An 18,236-nucleotide genomic window follows, 5' to 3' on the forward strand; every position below is an offset into this window, starting at 1 on the left:
TGGTTTGCCAGAGAATGAGGAAGATGAACTAGAACTTGAAAAATTGAGTGAAAATATTATAAAGGAGAACTTCCCAGAATTGGGGAAGGGAATAGACTTGCAGGTCCAGGAAGCAAGGAGAGTTCCCAAGAGACTGGACCCAGGGAGAACCACTCCAAGACACATTATAATCAAAATGTCAAAAATTAAAGATAAAGAGAGAATCTTAAAAGCAGCAAGAGAGAAGAAAAGAATTATGTACAAAGGGGTCCCAATTAGACTATCAGCTGACTTCTCAAGAGAGACCCTACAGGCAAGAAGGGACTGGCAAGAAATATTCAAAGTAATGAAAATCCAAAACCTACAACCACGAATACTCTATCCAGCGAAATTGTCATTCAGAATAGAAGGACAGAGAAAGTGTTTCCAGGACAAAATAAAACTGAAAGAGTTCATTAGATCCAAACCACTGTTATATGAGATGTTAAAGGGACTGGTTTAAAAAACAGAAGCTAAGGAGATGAAACAAAGGCAAACTAAACAGGCAACGAGAGTGGAAGAGGAACTGTGGGTACGGGAAGCATATTGGGGGGAGGTCAACAGGGAGGGGGAGTGGGGAGAGGGAGGGAGATGATATAGGAATTGGGGAGCAAGGTAGGAGGGAATGGAATAGACGGAGAGAGGTTGGGAGGAACTGTATGCACAACTAATGGACATAATCTAAAAGGGGGGGACAACTGGAGGGAGGGGGGCCACCGGGTGGAGGGGAGCAGAGGGAAGGGAAATTGGCACAAATGTAATATTTTAATCAATAAAACACATTAAATCTGAAAAAAAAAAAAAAGAAAACGAGAGATAATCTTAACTCTTCTGTAATCTGCTCCTCCCACTTTCAGGGAATATTCCTTCCCTACCTTCCTTATTTCCACACGCATAAAAGAAAGTGCAAAACGGTCATTTTCTGGAGCATTTTAGATCTTGCTCACCGGCCCTTGTGAATTTGGGCTCAAACTCCTAGAAATTCTCTGCAGGTTCCAACATTCTCACCATGAAAAATTCCGCAACAAGTAAATGCACGCTGGTGCGCGAGCACTTTCCGAATCTGTTTCCCACACACGTACACAACCACGAAAGCTGGGCCTCTCACACACGCAGAACGCCACACAATGGGGAGTCACGACCACAAACACGGGCTCACAGGCGTTCACGACACACGGCCTGGTCCACACCTCACTTCTCTCTCAGACCCACGCAGCCTCCACCTCACAAAGCAGGCGCCTCACGCGTCGCCATGGAAACGTGCCGCAGGGTCTCTTGGGAAATGGAGTCTGGGTACCTCAAAGGCGCCACGCAAAGCGCTCTGGGGCTCCTCGTTGAATGAAGGTGCTACTGAAATTGCACTCCGGGCCTTAGGAACCTCCCTCCACCCCGCTCCCGGGTCAGTTCATCTCCGGGAAAGGCAGATCGCCTCCCGCGCCGCCGGGCTCTCGCCACCCGACGCCGCTGCGCCCCGGAGGCTTCTGGGAGTGAGTTCGCAGCACGCAGGCGCGGGTGCACGCCGAAGCGTCCGCAGGTGGTCGCCGCTCCAAGTCCGGCAGAGGCCCCGGGGCCCAGAGGAGGGCGACAGGGCTAGAAGCACTCGAATGGGAACACACGGGGGCGGAAGCCGAGAAGGGCGACGAGCCGCGGAGGTTGGGTCTGGCTGAACAGATAGCGCGGGGCCGCAGCGCCGGAGAACGTCTAAGTGATTCCCCTGGTGAAGTGAGTCCGGGCCTGTGCGCCGGTCGTGCCTGCAAAGTGCTTGGCAAAGAGGCGGGACCTCCGGCCTGCGCGCGAGCAGTGACGCCCCCATGGACGGATCTAATTGGTTGCGTGCCTGCGGTTCCATGCGAGAGGGGCGGGGCCTGATGTTGATACCTGTGGGACGTCACTGGAGATGTGCGTGCTGACGCATTAGCGCCGCGTGGCTTTGTTTAGGGGCGTGGCTTCGCGCTCCTGAGGAGGGCCTGAGGGCGGTCCCGCGAGAGACGTGGCGTGGTGCGCGGGCGCAGGGAGCGCGGTGCCCCTGCACACCTGTCAGGTTGGGCGCCGCCCGGAAGCGAGCCACGGAAACGGAGGTGAGTTTGAGTGTGGGTGTCTGTGCGCTCGCGCCGGCGTGGGGTCGTGAGGCTTCGTGGCTCTTTCCGCCTGCGACCGGCTGTGCGACTGTTTTCTGTTCTTTGGGCTGTGCGCTCGCGTGTGCGTGCGCGCGCGTGTGTGTGTGTGCGCGGCGGGCTGTGAGCGCGCGTGTGTGCCTGTGTCCGCGCGTGTGTGTGCGCGGCGGGCTGTGAGCGCGCGTGTGTGTGTGCGTGCGCGCGTGTGTGCGCGGCGGGCTGTGTGTGTGGGCGCGTGTGTGCGCGCGTGTGTGTGCGCGGCGGGCTGTGTGTGGGCGCGTGTGTGTGCGCGGCGGGCTGTGTGTGCGCGCGTGTGTGTGTGCGGCGGGCTGTGTGTGGGCGCGTGTGTGCGTGTGTGCGCGGCGGGCTGTGTGTGCGCGCGTGTGTGCGTGTGTGGGCGCGTGTGTGTGCGCGGCGGGCGGTGTGTGCGCGGCGGGCGGTGTGAGGGGCGCACGGCCGCGACTGTGACGCGCGCGCTGCGGGCGGGCGGCGGAGTCCCGTGCCCCCCGGCGCGCGCACTCCGTGGAGGGCGCTCACAGTCCCAGCGGGCGGCGATGGGGGTTTCGGAAAGGGAGGAGGCCGGGTGGACATCCGTGCCCGGGCGCGTGGGACCCAACCTCTTTATTTCCCTTGTGGGGGTCACGTTTGGAAGAGGCAGACACACACGAGTGATACAAAAAGCCACAGTGTCGATGGGGCGAAGGGAGGGCTGGGTTTCCTTCCACGTGCCAGGTGACCCTGTGTCCTTCCTCAGACACACTCGCGGCCACCAGCTTCTTAATTGCTCTCCCAGAGCTTGTCTAGGCCTTTCAGACTCATGTATTTGGATCCTCTGTTTTGTTTTTCCAAGTATTTTTTCTCTATTTTTTTCCCCCATTATGGTACCGCCTCTTGGAGGTCACGTCACACAATTAACGCTGAGTGTGTTCCTCAGCGCGGGTGACATTTGGGCCAGATCGTTCTTTTTTTTTTTTTTTAATGGAATAATTTAGCACAGGCCTATACATATGGATTTAAAAACAAATTCTAAGATCTAACTTAGGGAAAAACGGAAGTACCATCAGAAATGAGGCCACAGTTTCGCGTGTGTGTTTTTTTTAGAAGATCTCTGTGACAAATTTAACTACTTCCTGAGGCCAAAAGCTATGACTTATAAAACCCATATAGTGTATAATAGAGTGTTTTGTTTGGCCTAAATAGAGTTTTGAATGCTGGGCCAGGCCGTTCTTGCTGTGGGGTCGTCCTGTGCATTTGCAGAACGTTGAGCAGCTTCCCTGGCCATCCCCCACTACAACCTAAAATGTCTCCCAACCTCCAAGTGTCCCCTGGGGGCAAAATCTCCAATGACAAACCACTGCTGTGGTGCTCCCTCTATCTTTCTCAGGGTACAGGGTGCCCCATAGTTCACATAACGTTCAATTAGCCGTCTTCCTACTGATGGGCAGGTGGGTTGTCCCCAGTCTCTTAATGACTGACGATCGCTTAGCAGTGCTCTGCCGTGTGTTGCAGTCACAACAGTCCTGTGGAGTCATTGTTATTTGCCCCATCTTACAGTTGAGGAAGCTGAGGCCCAGGGGACACAGAGCGTGAGGTCACACAGAGGAGGCGGCCAAGTTAGAAGCTGAATCCAGCCAGCCCGGCTCCAGGCGCCCGCCCCCCTCACAAACCCTGCCGCAGCCTGTCATTGTACACCGCGCACGGGCACTCGAAGACCAAGGCCAGAAATGGGTTACTGGGTCAAAGGTCTGTTCCCCTCAGTGTCAGGAGTGTCGCCCTCCATTGAGGAGGTGCTGTTTTCTCTCACGAGAACCCTAACCACAGCCCTTTAGTGGTCTCAGTTTTCCTCCGCGTGGGGGCCTTGGTGATTACTGTGAGAACTGGCCCACCCAGTTGCTGGAGCTAGCCCTCGTAAATGCCTGACAGCCACGCTGGGGTCGGTGCCCGTGACCCCATCACGCAGCCCAGCAAACCAAGGCCGTGAGTCTCTGTCCCGCGGCCAGGAATGGGCAGAGGCAAGCTTTGCACCCAGACTCCCCTCCTATCAAACTGCTCTTCTCTCCCGCCCAGGGGTGCTGAATTCCTCGGAGATGGTTCTTTTGTCGACAAGAATCGCACTTCTCCGACTTGAGGTGTGTGGCTCAGCAGGAGGAGCAATGAGGAGGTTCAGGGTGCGCACGGCGCCACGTCCCGGAGCAGTCCGTTCCACCCGAGGAATCGCGAGGGAAGAGCGCGGGTGTACTTACCTGGTAAGTAATGTAAAACGTGGTTTTTTATGTTAACACAAATCGGATGTATGTGACGTAGGATGCTAAAGTCACGTGCATGTTTCAAACCAAGAGAAACAACCGGCAAAAGCATTTCCTGTCGTGAGGCAGCTGCTTTGGGTGTGCCGCAGACCACAGAGCGGGGCCTGCCCTCCTCTGCTGTTGGGGTCATGGGTCTGATGCGAGAATTCCCAGACAAAGAGCGGAGCTCTGTTGCCAGGCGCAGCGGCCGGGGCTGGCTCCACGCAGCCCACGCAAGCCACAACTTACTTGGAAATGATACAATTTATTTTTGGGTTTTTGCTTGCTTTTTCACATTCTTTTCAAGTAAGGGAAATGTGAATGGTGGGTGAAGCGTGGTCAGGTGTTCCTTGCACTATTATTTTCTTTAGATTTCAGATATTTTCAATGAGGACGGGAGTGGAGAATAAAAAGCATACCCCATGTCTGCCCTTTGCAGACCGGCCCTGCTCCAGAAGACAAGTTCAGATGGCTTGGGGTGACTGTGGACTCTGTGACGCAGTCTCCGCATGGAGCGGTTGACCCTGCCACCAACCATCTGCTGCTGGGAAGCATTCGGGGCTGGTCCCCAAGTCAGTGCACATGGGTTCCCCGCGGCTGGTGGCATTCGTGCGGGACATGCGGTGCAGTGACTCAGGGCCATGGCGGGCCTCCGGAGGAGCCGATGTTCGCCATCTTGCCCCTCCCCCACCCCCAGCCCAGCACCACCAACATTGCCCTGCTGTATCCCCCTTTGGTTCTTCCTCCCCCCACCCCCCCCAGCAAAAATTGTGTTAAGTCAGGTATGTCACTTCTCTGCTCAGCACCCCTCTCCCTCAAGGACGTCTTGCCCACTTCAGGTCAATTTCACACTGCTCTCCACCCCCTTCAGGATCCAGCCCTCCTGACCTCAGTCCCCTCCTGGCCTCCCACACTCCTCTCTCCACTGCAGCACACCGGCCTTCTCGCTCCCCCTCATGCTCCAAGCATGCGCCCACCACAGGGTCTTTGCACCTGACGCGTTTCTACCCAGAATGCTCTTCCTTCAGCACCAGCGACACTACATTCAGACCTCAGCTCCATGTTGCCGCCTCTGGGAGGCCTGGCCCTGTTTTTCTTTGTGGCAGTGACTCAGCTAACACCGTTCTGTGTGGACTGGCCTTTCCTGTGGGAAAGTTAGCGTGGGAGCGGGTACCTACCTGCTCTAACTCTGCTCTGCCCTCAGCACCTGGGACAGCGCCTGGCACCTGGTGGGCACTCAGTGCGAGCTTGTCAAGTGGTGAACGGGTGTCTGTGCGTGTCTCATTTTTGCCTTCTGATCCAGGGCGTTCTGTGATCTTAGGAGCAGGAAGCACAGACTGTGGTCCCGCCCTGACCCCGACAATGAGCCCGAATGTTCCAGGAGGTGTTCTGACCCCCTCCGTGGTCGTGTGCCTGCGAGGCTCAGCGTGAGGGACTCTGGGGGCCACACAGAAGGCCAGTGAGCCTCCTGATTTCTCCCGCAGCCCCCCCGTGCCAGCACGTGCCCCTGCCCAGACGAGGACTCTCAGAGGGGAGGAAAGGACGCCTGCCGCCCGAGGCAAGTCCAAGGCTAAGGTAAGCACCCCTTCCTCTTCCTTCGGGAAAGTTCCATCTTGTGAGCTGTGGACCATTTGCTTTCCCTCCAGGGACACTTCCTGTCCGATGGCGACCCAGTGAAGGCCCGGTCCCCAGGTTCCTCCCATCACCACAGAGGGCGGGAGCTGAGAAGGGCCCGCTCTCCTTTTTTCTCAGTGTACATGTGACCACCCCGCCCCCAGCACCTCGAGGGTCCCCAGAGGGCAGGTGACAGCCCCTGATTTCTCACAGTGGACATGCCCGCCCCGGTGGGACCTGCGGAGGCAGAAGCGGATCCTGTGTTGCTCTCCAGAGCTAAGATCCCCCTGACGCTCAGACACGCGTCGCTGTTCAGGTGGAGCCGGCCCAGAGGCGGGAGCGTCAGCCTCCGGTGATGAGCAGGCTTCCCCACTCGGGATTTTCTGCAGTGCGTGTCCTGAGGGCAATTTCCTGTAACGGACTGCTGCGCCGTCTGAGTTCTGCCTGTAAATCTGTTCCCTGTTGCTGCTGGTTACCGCTAACTCGGCGGCGGCAGGCATTTCCTATCGCCCAGTTACTGTCTGGGCTGGGGCTCGAGCAGGCGTGGCTTAGCTGGGCGCTGCTTTGGGTCTCCCCGACTGAAATCAAGGCGTCGCGGGCTGCGGTCTTACCTTCTCCTGCTTTCCGTGTGGCCCCTTCCCCCATCCCCAAACCAGCAGCGGGGGTCACATCCCGCTCAGGCCTCCGACCTCCCTGACTCCCCTTCTGTCCTCCTCTGCCTCCGGCTGGAGAAAAGTCTGCTCTGTGGGCTCCCGTGTTCCCCTCGGGCCCACCTAGATGGTCCTCAATCGTCTCCCTGCTGGAAGGTCCCCTGAGCAGTAAAACCTCCGTTACGTCAGCAAAGAGCCTTTCATCGGGCCCCTCAGGGAGCGAGGGGTTGGGAGTCAGGGCCAGACTGCACAGCTCCTCCACTTGGTCGCAGTGAGGACGTCAGTGAGTCCCCTCGCGTCCCAGTCCTCCCTGTCCTCGTGTCACAGTGCTGTGGTCCTCTCAGCAGGGCCGGTCTCTGCTCCCCTGAGCACTAAACAGGCCCGTGCATGCAGGTGCTTAGGGAAATGCCTGGACGCGGTCGGGGCCCAGTACGTGGGAGGTGACACGCTTTTTACACAACACAGTCTTAACTGTCACGCCGCACTGTGTCTTACTGACGTTCGTACACCTGCCCCTCTGGCCTCCGCACCCCCAGATGTGTCCTGCGTAGCTCCCTGGTCCCCTGACTCTCCCGTGTTTGGGACAAGTCCTCTGTCTGTGCCAGGCGTGTGGGAACACGAGCCCACTGAGACAGGATGTGTTCCATTTCAGGCACCAGTGACATTGGGGGCCTTGGCCGTGTACTTCTCCCAGGAGGAGTGGGGGGCGCTGAGCCCCATGCAGAAGGCGCTGTACGAAGACGTCATGTTGGGGACCTACCAGCACCTGGTCTCGGTAAGGCTCCACCGCGCCCCGCAGCTGCCATTTGAGGGACCAGAGTCAGTCTGGCCCAGAAAAGCGAAGCTGCTGCAGTCTGGCTTTGTTTTCTTTTTAACAGCTTCAGTGAGACACCGTTCACACACTATACAACTCGCCGCGTCAGGTGTCCCACTCAGTGGTTTTAATTGTGTTCACAGAGTGTGTGGCCGTCAGCTCAGTCATTTTAGAACATCCCAGCCCCTGAAGAAAGCCCCTTTTTTCCCCACGCCCACTGCTGCCCCCTGATACGGCACACACTCCTCCCCTCTCCGTCTGTGGGTTTGCCTGTCCTTGGCCTTTTGTAGAAGTGGAGTCACACAGCGTGTGGCCTGTGAGTGTGGCGTCTGTCACCGAGCACCATGTTTTCATCAAGGTTCACCCGCCTGTACTAGGTGCCGGGGCCTCATTACCTTTCATGGCCGAGTAACGTCCCAGTGTGAGGATGGGCCACGTCCGTCTGTCCGTCCATCAGTCGGTGGGCTTTCGTGCTCTTAGGGCTGTGCTGCTGTGAACATCTGTGCGAGCTTTTGTACGGACGCGTCTTCCCATTTTGGGTGTGTACCTATGAGGGCAGTTGCTTGCTGGTCACGAGGCAGCTGTGTATGTAACCTGAGGACACCTCGCTTGCGCTGAAACAGAGAATTTAACATCAGGCATTGGCAGGTACTGTGAAGAGGGTTAGTGGACACTGGGGTGAGGCTGACGTGGTAATGCAGGACGCAGCCCCCCTCCCAGGGCAAGGGGAGAGCCTGGGGCTTTCAGGACTTAGGGGGACACAGCCCTGTTCAGGAGGGGGGGACGTGTGCCCTCGTTCTGGACTCCTGATGCGGCAAGAGGAGGCTGGGTCTGGGGGTGGGCGGGAAGGAGGAAAGCAGAAATTGAAACCCCCAGAGCCCCTACTGGTGGGCGCTCTCAGGGTGCTGCTGGCAAAGCAGAGGCGGGGCTGCAGAGCCCCTGCGTCACAATCAGCTCGAGAACGGGGGTCGGGCCGACAGGCAGCAGCTCAGTGACCAGCCTCAGGAGTTTCTGCTCCTGCTTTTCAGGAAAACACTCGGCTCTGTTGAGTTAGGAAGGAAAAACTCCACTGGCCGTGCCTGGAATTTCATCCCCCTCGTCCTCCGGCTGCCTGTCCGGTCCTCTGAGCTCTCTCTGTGCTGATGAGTCCCTGTCCCTGCTGTTGACACAGGGCTCGGCTCGGACATCATGGCGCCCACGTCACACTCAATTCCAGTGTCTGTCCCGTGTGCAGGACTTTCCTGTCGGGGAGCAGACGTGGTCGCGTCGTTGGGGAAGGGGAAAGCGCCCTGGACGGTGGAGCCAGCGAGGAGACGCGGGGGCCCGGGTGAGTGACAGAGCCAGGGCTTGGAAGGTGGCGTTCCGTGTAAGAGCACAGCCAATGGGAGAGGGCCACCCCGGGAGACTGTACCCGAGAGCCGCCTCCCACCTCCTGTGCAGCAAGCTGTCTCTGCCGTGTGCCCCCCCGCCCCCCCTGGGAGAATAACATTTTATAAGCTGTTGCTGGGTATCAGACACTTCTGAACACAGGTTTCTCCCAACAGCACTGTAAGGCAGGAACTGTTACTCCTATAGATGAGGAAACTGAGGACCAGAGAGCTTTAGTGAGTTGCCCGAGGTCGCCCAGCTAGGAAGTGGCGAAGCGGCAGCAGAACTGGGTGTGAACCCCAGCTTCTAGTCTCGGGAGCTCAGGTTGACACCCTCATCCCCACCCGTCACTTTCCCTGCCTCGGCTTCTGTATTTCCCCTCAGAGAAAGTGCGTCCAACCTCGTCAATGACAGCACCTCTAGTGATAATGTCCGGTGGGCATCATTTCCTTCATCCCTCAGAAAAATTAAAAATCTTTTCCGTAACTTTTCATTTTGACTACTTTGTAAGAACTCATTCCCTTTTCTAACAAATTCCTCTTTGGTTGGTCAAGTCGTGTGGGTTTTGTTGTTTTTTTTTACACTTCTGCGAGGTTTTTTCATTGTGGTAAAAAAGTGTAACATTAAGCATACGATCCTAACCATTTTTATTTATTTATTTATTTTTCTAGAGAAGGGGAGGGGGAGAGAGAGAGGGAGAGAAACATGAATGTGTGGTTGCCTCTCACACGCCCCCAGCTGGGGACCCAGCCTGCAACCCAGGGAATGTGCCCTGACTGGGAATCGAACCAGCAACCATTTGGTTTGCAGGCCGGTGCTCAGTCCGCAGAACCACACTAGCCAGGGCGAGATCCTAACCGTTTTTAAACGTACAGTTAAGTAGACACATTGTCAGGCAGCAGATCTCTAGAACTTGTCCTTTGGTCACCAGCTTTCTGCTCTCTGTTTCTGCGATTCTGATGACTGGATACTTCCTATGAGTAGAATCACACAGTATTGGACCTTTTCTGACTGGCTTTTTTTTACTGAGCTTAATTCCATGGTGTAGAATGTGACAGGATTTCCTTCTTTTTAAAGGCTACGTAATATTCTGCTGTGTGTATATACAGCTGGCCCTCCGTGTCCTGTTTCACATTCGTGAGCTTAGCCAACTGTGGATTGAAAGTATTTTAAAAATATGTCATTAAACCTACAGTGCTTGCATCTGTACCAAACAGGTGCAGACCTTTTTCCTTGTCATTGTTCTCTTAACAATAGAGCATAGTAACTATTTACACAGCATTTACAGTGTTTTAGGCCTAATATGTAATCTAGAGGTGATTTAAGGTTTATGGGAGGATTGTGTAGGTTATATTGCAAATATAAGGGACTTGAGCATCTGTGGATTTTAGTGTCCATGGGGGACTGGAACCTGTCCCCCCAGGATCCCGAGGGACGACTGTACCATAGTTTTAAGTGCATTCATCTGTCAGCGCTTCCGCCTCTTGGCTGCTGTGAATAATGCTGCAGTGAACACGTGTGTGCAGATATGACTGTGAGATCCTGATTTTGATTCCTTCGGATACGTACCCAGAAGAGCAAGCACCGGATCCCGTGGTGGTTCTGGTTGTGCTTTTCTGAGAAACCTCCTTACCGTTTTCCGCAGCGGTCGCACCATTTTTCATTTCCACCAATGGTGCACAGGAGTTCTGACTTCTCATCTTGCCAACAACTGTTATTTTCTGTTGCTTTTTGTCTTGTTTATGGTGGCCATTCTTGTGGGTGTGAGGAGATGCTGTGGTTTTGATTTGCATTTCCCTAGTGATTAGTGAAGTTGAGTGTTTTTCAGGTGCTGATGGGCCGTTTGTCTTCTTTGGAGACGTGTAGTCCTTTGCCCGTTTTTAGTGGGCTTGTCTTTTGTTGTTGAGTTGCAGAATTTCCTTATGTATTTTGTATATTAACCCTTTACCAGATTTGCGGTTATTTTCTCCCGTTCCTCCAGTTGCCTTTCCACTCTGTTGTTTCCTTTGACACGCAGAAGTTAAGTTTGATCTAGTCCTGTTTGTCAATTTTTTATTTCGTTCCCTGTGCTTTTGGTGTCATAGCTAAAAAATCAGTACCAAATCCAAAATCCTGGGGCTTCTCCCTTGTGTTTTCTTCTTGGGGTTTAGTAGTTTTAGATCCTACGTGTAAGTCTTGGATCCATTTTGAGCTAATGTCTGTATTTGGTGGAAGGCAAGGGGTCTCCTTCATTCTCGTGCGTGTAGGTGTCTAGTTTTCTCAGCGCCACTTGTGAGAGAGACTGTCCTTCCCCACTGCATGGTCTTGGTGCTCTTGTTGAAAATCATGGACCAGGTTTGCAAGGGTTTATTAGTGGGCTCTCTGTCCTGTTCTGATGGTCTGTGTGTCTGTCTTTATGCCGCTCCAGGGCCACCTTAATTACTATTTATTTGTAGTATGTTTTGAAATCAGGAAGTGTGAGGCTTCCAACTTTGTTCCCCTTTTTCAGGATTGTTTTGACTTTTCGGGGTCCTTTGAGATTCCATATGAATTTTAGGACTTTTTATCTATTTCTTAAAAAAATCTCATTGGGATTTTGATAAGAGATTGCACTGAATCTGTAGATCACTTTGATCATCGGGTCACGTTTTTACTATTCAGTCTTCCAGTCCACAAGCATAGAGCGTCTTTCCCTTTAGCTGTATCTTCTTTGGTTTCTTTTAATGATGTTTGTAGTTTTTAGTGTTTAAGTCTTTGACCTCTTTGGTTAAATTTATTTCTCATGTCTTTCTGGTATTATAGTAAATGGGATCGTTTTCTTAGTTTCCTTTCTGGAGTGGTCATTGTTAACGTATAGACGTGTAATGGACCTTGGAGTGTTGATTTTGTATCCTCCCACTTTACTGAATTCATTTATTGGCTCTAACAGGTTTTTTCTTTTTTTTTGGTGTGAAATCTTTAACATCATGTTATCTGTGAAAAGAGAGAATTTTATTTCTCTTTTTTTTTAATGTCTTGTTTTTTTTTTTTCTTCTTATCTAATTGCTCTGGCCAGAACTTCCAATGCTATGTTGAATAGTGGTGGTGAAAGTGGGCATCCTTGCCTTGTTCCTGATCTTGGAGGGAAAGATTTTAGTCTTTCCACAGTTACTGCGATATTTGCTATGGGCGTTTTAATTATGGTTCTGATTATATCGAGATAGTTCCATTCTAGTCCTAGTTTGTTGAGTGTTTTCATTGTGAAAGGTTATTGAATTTCGTCAAAAGGTTTTTTCTGCATCAGTTGAGATGATCATCTGGTTTTCTTCCTTCATTTTGTTAATGTGATGTGTTACATTGATTATTTTCCCATATTGAACTGTCCTTGCAGTCCAGGTATAAATCCCACTTGTCCATGTGAATGATCCTTTTCATGCGCTGTTGAATTCAGTTTACTAATACAGTTACCCTTGAACAACAACATGGGGGTTAGGGACCTTGACTCCTTACAAAGTTCAAAATCTGCATGTAACTTAAGTCGGCCCCGCATATCTGCAAGTTCCAACCACAGAGCAAAAATACTGTCTTTGATCTGTAGTTGGTTGAATCCATGGATGCGAAACCCAGGGATACAGAGGGCCGGCTGTATATTTATTAAAAAGAATCTGTTTATTTTCTTCTGCTGATTTTGGATTTAATGTGCTTTTCTTTTTTCACTTTTCTAAGGGGACAACTTAGATTATTGGTTTTAGGTGTTTATTCTTTTCTAATATATGCATTCAATGCTATGAGTTTCCCACTAAGCACTGGTTTCACTGCATCCCACAGATTTTGATGAATTATGTTTTTATTTTCATTTAGTTCAAAATATTTTAAAATTTCTCCTGAGTTTTCTTCTTAACCTGTGTGTTTTAGAAGTGTGTTGTTTAATCTCCAAGTAATTGGAGACTTTCCAGTGATCGTTCTGTCACTGATTTCTAATTTAATTCCGTTGTAGTCTGAGAGCAGGCATTATATATGATTTCCGCTCTTTTGAATTTGTTAGGGTGTGTTTTATGGCCCAGAATGTGCTCTGCTGTGGTGACTGTTCCATGGGAGCTGGAGAAGAATATAATTCTGCTGTTGTTGGATGAAGTCGTCTGTAGATGTCAGTGGCACCCAGTGGAATGAGGGTGTGGTAGAGTTCTCCCAGTCCTCACTGATTTTCTGCGTGCGGGAGCTGTCCGTTTCTGAGAGGGGTGCTGAAGCTGCGAGAGCAGATGTATCTGGTTCTGCCGGCAGGGCTGTCCGTCTCTGTCTCGGGTTGATGCTGCGTTAGGCACGCACGCTATATCAATTGTTACGTCTTCCTGAAGAGTCGACTCCTTTATCGTTATGTGACCCACCTCTTTATCTGTGATCGCTTTCCTTGTTTTTAAGTCTGCTGTGGCTGAAATTAATATATCTACTACTGCTTTCTTTTGCTTAGTATCAGCATGATATATTTTTCTCCATCCGTGTACTATTAATCTCATGTATCTTTATACCTAACATGGGTTTCTTATGGACAACATACAGTTGGTTCCTGTTTTTTTGGATCCACACTGACAATCTCTTTTAATTGGTATGTTGAGACCATTGACATTCGTGGTGATTATTAATATAGTTGATATATTATATCAAAAATGAATATATAGTTACTGGTCTCTATTTGTTGTCTTTATTCTTTTGCCATCCCCTCCTTTTCTGCCTTTTGTGGTTTTATATTTTTCTTTAAATTTTTTTTTTCACTTTATATGGTTCTACTTTTTACTTCTCTTAGCATATCAGTTATGCTTTTTGTTGTTGTTTTTTTCATGGATGCCCTTGAATTTGCAACATACTTTTACAACTAACCCAAGTCCACTTTCAAATAACACTGTGCCTCTTCATGCGTAGCGCGAGTACCTTATAATAACAAAGTAAAGGTAATTGCTTCCTCTCGTTCCCAGTATCATTGCTGTCATTCACTTTATTTAAATAAATGCATAAACACATACAATTGGATACATTGTTGTGTTATTATTGGAACAAACTTATCTGTTAGATCAGTTCAGCATAAGGAAGATAAGAGGGTTTTTGCGTTCATCATTTCTTCGTCGGGGTTCTTCCTCCTCCCGTGCATCGCAGCTCCTGATCTCTGTTCTCCTCTCTGAGAGGGTCTCTTTCTAACGTTTCCTGCCAAGGCACGTCTGCTGACAGCAAATTCCCTTAACGTTTGTTTGTCTGAGAAAGTTTGTTTTTCCTCTTTCACTTTTGAAGCATATTTTCACAAAGTACAGAGTTTGAGGTTAGTGGTTTCTGTCTTCAGAAGAGAGTTGCCAATGACTCTTGCAAAAATGGGAATTTAGTTAAAAGCCCAGCCTGCCTCAAATTTAATCAGCCTAGTGAAATCCAGTTTTCACAGTATTATTTTTTCTTGACATTAATTCTGGCAAAATATCAAAAGGGTTCAAGTAATTTTAAATTCCTTTTCTAATACTTTGAATTTTCACCACTCTTTTAGCATTTCAGAGAGCTACTTTAGTCATTTGAAATGAGTACTGATTTTCATATGCATAAGGAACATGTACATTTCGAAACAATGACAAAAATCAAAACGAAGGGAAATATTACTACAATCCTTTCCCAGGAAGAGTGCTTTCTATTTAGATGTACTGACTTCTAGATATTTTCAACATATAAAATGGGATCATTCTTGCAGTAACATCTGACAAACTAATTCTTCACTTATAATCTAGGAAATTTTCTGTGTCAGTTCAACTTAGCTTCTTACACGACAGTTTTTTTTTTTAATAAGACAAATATTTAATTTGTTGGTACCTTTCAGACTCAGGGTCTAAATGTGAGACCAAGAAGTTACGTCCAAATCATTGCAAGAAATCTAGGCAATGCATCTATCAGAAACCAGTTTCTGCAGCATGAAAAGGCCTCCCAGGAAAGAGAGGCTCCAAGAAAAATTCGTCCTAATAAAACCCAAGAAAGTGCATCCAGGGAAGAAATCTTTAAAATGTAATGACTGTGGGAAGATCTTTAGTCAAAGCTTATCTCTTAAACTCCATCAGAATTCTCACACTGAAGAGAAGCCTTATGAATGTAGTAATTGTAGAAAAGCCTTCCAATAGGTCTCAGCCCTCATCCTTCATCAGAGAATTCACAATGGAAGGACCAGCCATGAATGTGGTAAATGTGGGGAAAACCTCATTCAAAGAAAGACCCTCATTCTTCATGAGAAAATGCATGATGGAAAGGAAACCTCTGGCTGTGGGGAGGCCTTGAGTCAGGGCCCATTCCTCAGTCTGTATCAGAAAATCCACCTTGTAGAGGGTGCTCCCTGGTGCAGACAGTGTGGGAAAGCCTTCGTTCGAAGGTTGTCCCTTTTCCTTCATAGGAAAGCCTACCATGGAAAGAAAATACATGAATGCAGTCAACATGGGAGAGGCTTCAGTAAGAGGGCAGTCCTTGTGGAGCATAAAAGAATTCACACTGGAGAGAAAACCCATGAGGGTGAGAAGGCCTTGAGTCGGCAGGGAAGTCACCTTTTAGAGAGTCCTTATAAATGTAGAAAAGGCGGGAAGTCCTTTAATAGGATTTCATTCATTGTGCTTCATCAGAGAATTCATGCTTCAGAAAAACCCTACACGTGATGAATGTCAGAAGGTCTTCAGGCGGCTTTCAACCCTTGTTCCACATCAAAAAATTCGTAATGGAGAGAAACCGTACAGATGCAACAAAGGGGAGAGGGTCTGTAATCGGCCTCCATTTCTTATTCAACACCAGAAAGTTCATACAAGGAAAAAGAAACTGTTTGAATGTAAGGAATGTAGGAAGATGTTTTCTGAAATTGCTAACCTTAAAATTTATCAGAACATTCATTCTGAAGAGAAACCTTTCAATTGCAACAAATGTGGTAAAGTGTTTGGCCGCCAGTCATTCCTTATGAACGTCAGCGAATTCATACTGGAGAAAAGCCCTATCAGTGTGAGGAATGCGGGAAAGCCTTCAGCCATCGATTATCTCTTACTCGACATAAGAGAACTCATACTGAAGACAGACCGTACGAATGCGATCAGTGTGGAAAGGCCTTCAGCCAGAGTGCACACCTCGCCCAGCATGAAAGAATTCACACCAGAGAGAAGCCATACACGTGCAAAACATGCGGGAAGGCCTTTAGTCAACACATGTCCCTTATTCTACATGAAAGAAGTCATACTGGAGAGAAACCCTATGAATGCAAGGAGTGTGGGAAGGCCTTCAGCAGCTGCTTGGACCTTATCCAGCATCAGAGGACTCATCAGAGAAACCCTACACATGCGGTAAATGTGGGAAGGCTTATAGTCGGAGTTCATCCCTGATTCGACATCAGAATACACATTCAGAATAAAAAGCATAAGATTACAAAAGCAAAGACAGGCTCAAAGTAGCAGAGACAGAGGCATAGGGAAAATGCACTTGTCCCTAACATAAATTCTGCAAAAATGGGACCATTTGATGATGCATCCCACTTTGAAAGCCAAACAGCAGAAGTCCTTGGTGACTTTGACCTTAGAATTTGAAATTAACTGAGGCAGTGACCTTATCATAGGTCTTAATCAAGCTCTAATGATTGGATCCTTCATTTTTCATCAAAACCATTCTTCATTTGGTAAGAACTACTGAATTTTTTTTTTTTCCAATGTAGCTTTAAAGCTATTTTGTTGGTCGCATACAACAAAGTAAAATTGTAAAGTCCATCTTTGTGGATGGGGCTTTGAGCCTGATGTAATGTTATATGAAGAGAGAGTTTGAATTTGTTTCTTGGAACTAGAACTATCACATATAAGGGACTTCCTGGAAAACCAGGGTATCACTTCCAGCTGACAGAAGTTTGTGGGTAATAATAAGAGTGAATCCTTGAGTGGATAAAGATCACACGATTGTATGGAAGAAGTCGTCACAATACTGTCTCTGTAGACACACAGGTATATGACCTTTGTGGTGTGAAAAATCTAACAAGCCTGACAGGCTAGGGGGTGGTAGGGCTGAGCGGGGTGGGGACAGGGTATACTGTAGACCAAGGAACTTCAGAGCAGAAATTATTGTTTTATTTGAGAATAAATGTGTCTGTATTTATATGAATGAACATTGGTATTTTCATGTACGAACGCTGGTGGGCAATATGTTATTGGTGGAGGATGGAGCCTCATGGACTGTGTCTCCCCCAAATCCATATGTGGAAGCCCTTCCCCCTAACTAAGGTGATGGGTATTTGGAAATGGGGCCTTTGAGAAGTAATTGGGGTTAGATGAGGTCACGAGGGTGGGGCGTCATGATGGGATTCATGTCTTCAAAAGAAGGAACACCAGAGAGATTTGCTTTCTCTCTCTGCCAGGTCAGGACACAGGAAGAAGACAACTGTCTTTAAGCCAGGGACTTAACCCTCCCCAGTACCCAGCCGTGCTGGTACCCCAGTCTCAGACTCTCAGCCTACAGAGCCATGAGAAATAAATTTCTGTTGTTCAAGCCCCCAGTCTGTGGTGCTTTATTATCACAGCCAGACTGATGAATTATTTGGGAAAACCCCTGGATTTGCATACCAGCCTGTGAGCTACTCCCCATAACAGCATTCAGCCTCTTTCTAGCTTGTACAAAATATGTAAGAAATAAAATCAGCCCTGGCTGGTGTGACTCAGTGTCTTGAACACCGACCTGCAAACTGAAGGGTTGCCAGTTCGATTCCCGGGCATGGCGCATGCCTGCGTTGTGGGCCTGGTCCCTTGTTGGAGGTGTGTGAGAGGCAACCACACATTGATGTTTCTCTCCTCCCTCTCTCCCTCCCTTCCCCTCTCTCTAAAAATAAACAAGTAAAGTCTTTTAAAAATTATTTAAAAAAGAAAATGAGTTCTTTTTGTAAATGAGTTGGACACATCTGTGTTCATTTTCCCTCTGCAAATGCTATTTTTTAAAATTGATTTTTAGAAAGAAGAGAGGAACAAAAACATTGAATTGTTGTTCCACTTATTCATGCATTTATTGGTTGATTCTTGTATGTGCCCTGACCAGGGATCGAACCCACAACCTTGGGGTATTGGGATGACACTAACCAACTGAGCTACCTGGCCAGAAAACAGCCATATCTTGCTAAGACAACGTTGTGGAATGTATGGCCACGTGGGTTAGGTCACTCTAACATCTGACCACAGCTGAGGAAGCAGCCGCCACATTTGTGAAGTGTGGTCATACCTGCAGAGTGTAATACACAACAATTCACTTTTTACTTAAACCTTTTACATCGGGTCTATAAAGTCAGCATAAAAATCTCCAAGATCGATTTTTAGTATGTTTATTATTTCCATTCTTCCTTTGCTAATTCTGGTTTTCATTGCTCTTCATTTTCTTATTTGTTAATGGTGGAAAT

The 18,236-nt window shown here is 49.1% G+C and overlaps 1 protein-coding gene, 1 long non-coding RNA gene and 1 pseudogene across 3 annotated transcripts; all 3 read left to right on the forward strand.

Moving 5' to 3' along the window:
• Positions 1 to 1,592: 1,592 nt before the first annotated feature.
• On the forward strand, positions 1,593 to 5,181 carry LOC149995589 (uncharacterized). Of its 2 annotated transcripts, none has more exons than XR_016507887.1 (3): positions 1,593 to 2,096; positions 4,200 to 4,378; positions 4,857 to 5,181. It is a non-coding gene; the product is annotated as an uncharacterized LOC149995589 (long non-coding RNA). The 2 variants fall into 2 exon arrangements; XR_016507888.1 differs by lacking the exon at positions 4,857 to 5,181 and adding an exon at positions 4,789 to 4,850.
• Positions 5,182 to 6,307: 1,126 nt separating this feature from the next.
• Positions 6,308 to 13,000, forward strand: LOC149995590 (zinc finger protein 783-like). Its single transcript, XM_090261292.1, has 4 exons — positions 6,308 to 6,419; positions 7,334 to 7,456; positions 8,667 to 8,822; positions 12,867 to 13,000. The coding sequence occupies exons 1-4, from the start codon at positions 6,387 to 6,389 to the stop codon at positions 12,903 to 12,905; spliced, it is 351 nt and encodes a 116-aa protein (XP_090117418.1). The 5' UTR covers positions 6,308 to 6,386; the 3' UTR covers positions 12,906 to 13,000.
• Positions 12,951 to 16,232, forward strand: ZNF667 (zinc finger protein 667; annotated as a pseudogene).
• The last annotated feature ends 2,004 nt before the right edge of the window (positions 16,233 to 18,236 follow it).

The sequence above is a fragment of the Furipterus horrens genome, unplaced genomic scaffold (genome assembly GCF_987537825.1).
Source record: "Furipterus horrens unplaced genomic scaffold, mFurHor1.1.pri manual_scaffold_13, whole genome shotgun sequence".
In the NCBI taxonomy this organism is placed as follows: domain Eukaryota; kingdom Metazoa; phylum Chordata; class Mammalia; order Chiroptera; family Furipteridae; genus Furipterus; species Furipterus horrens.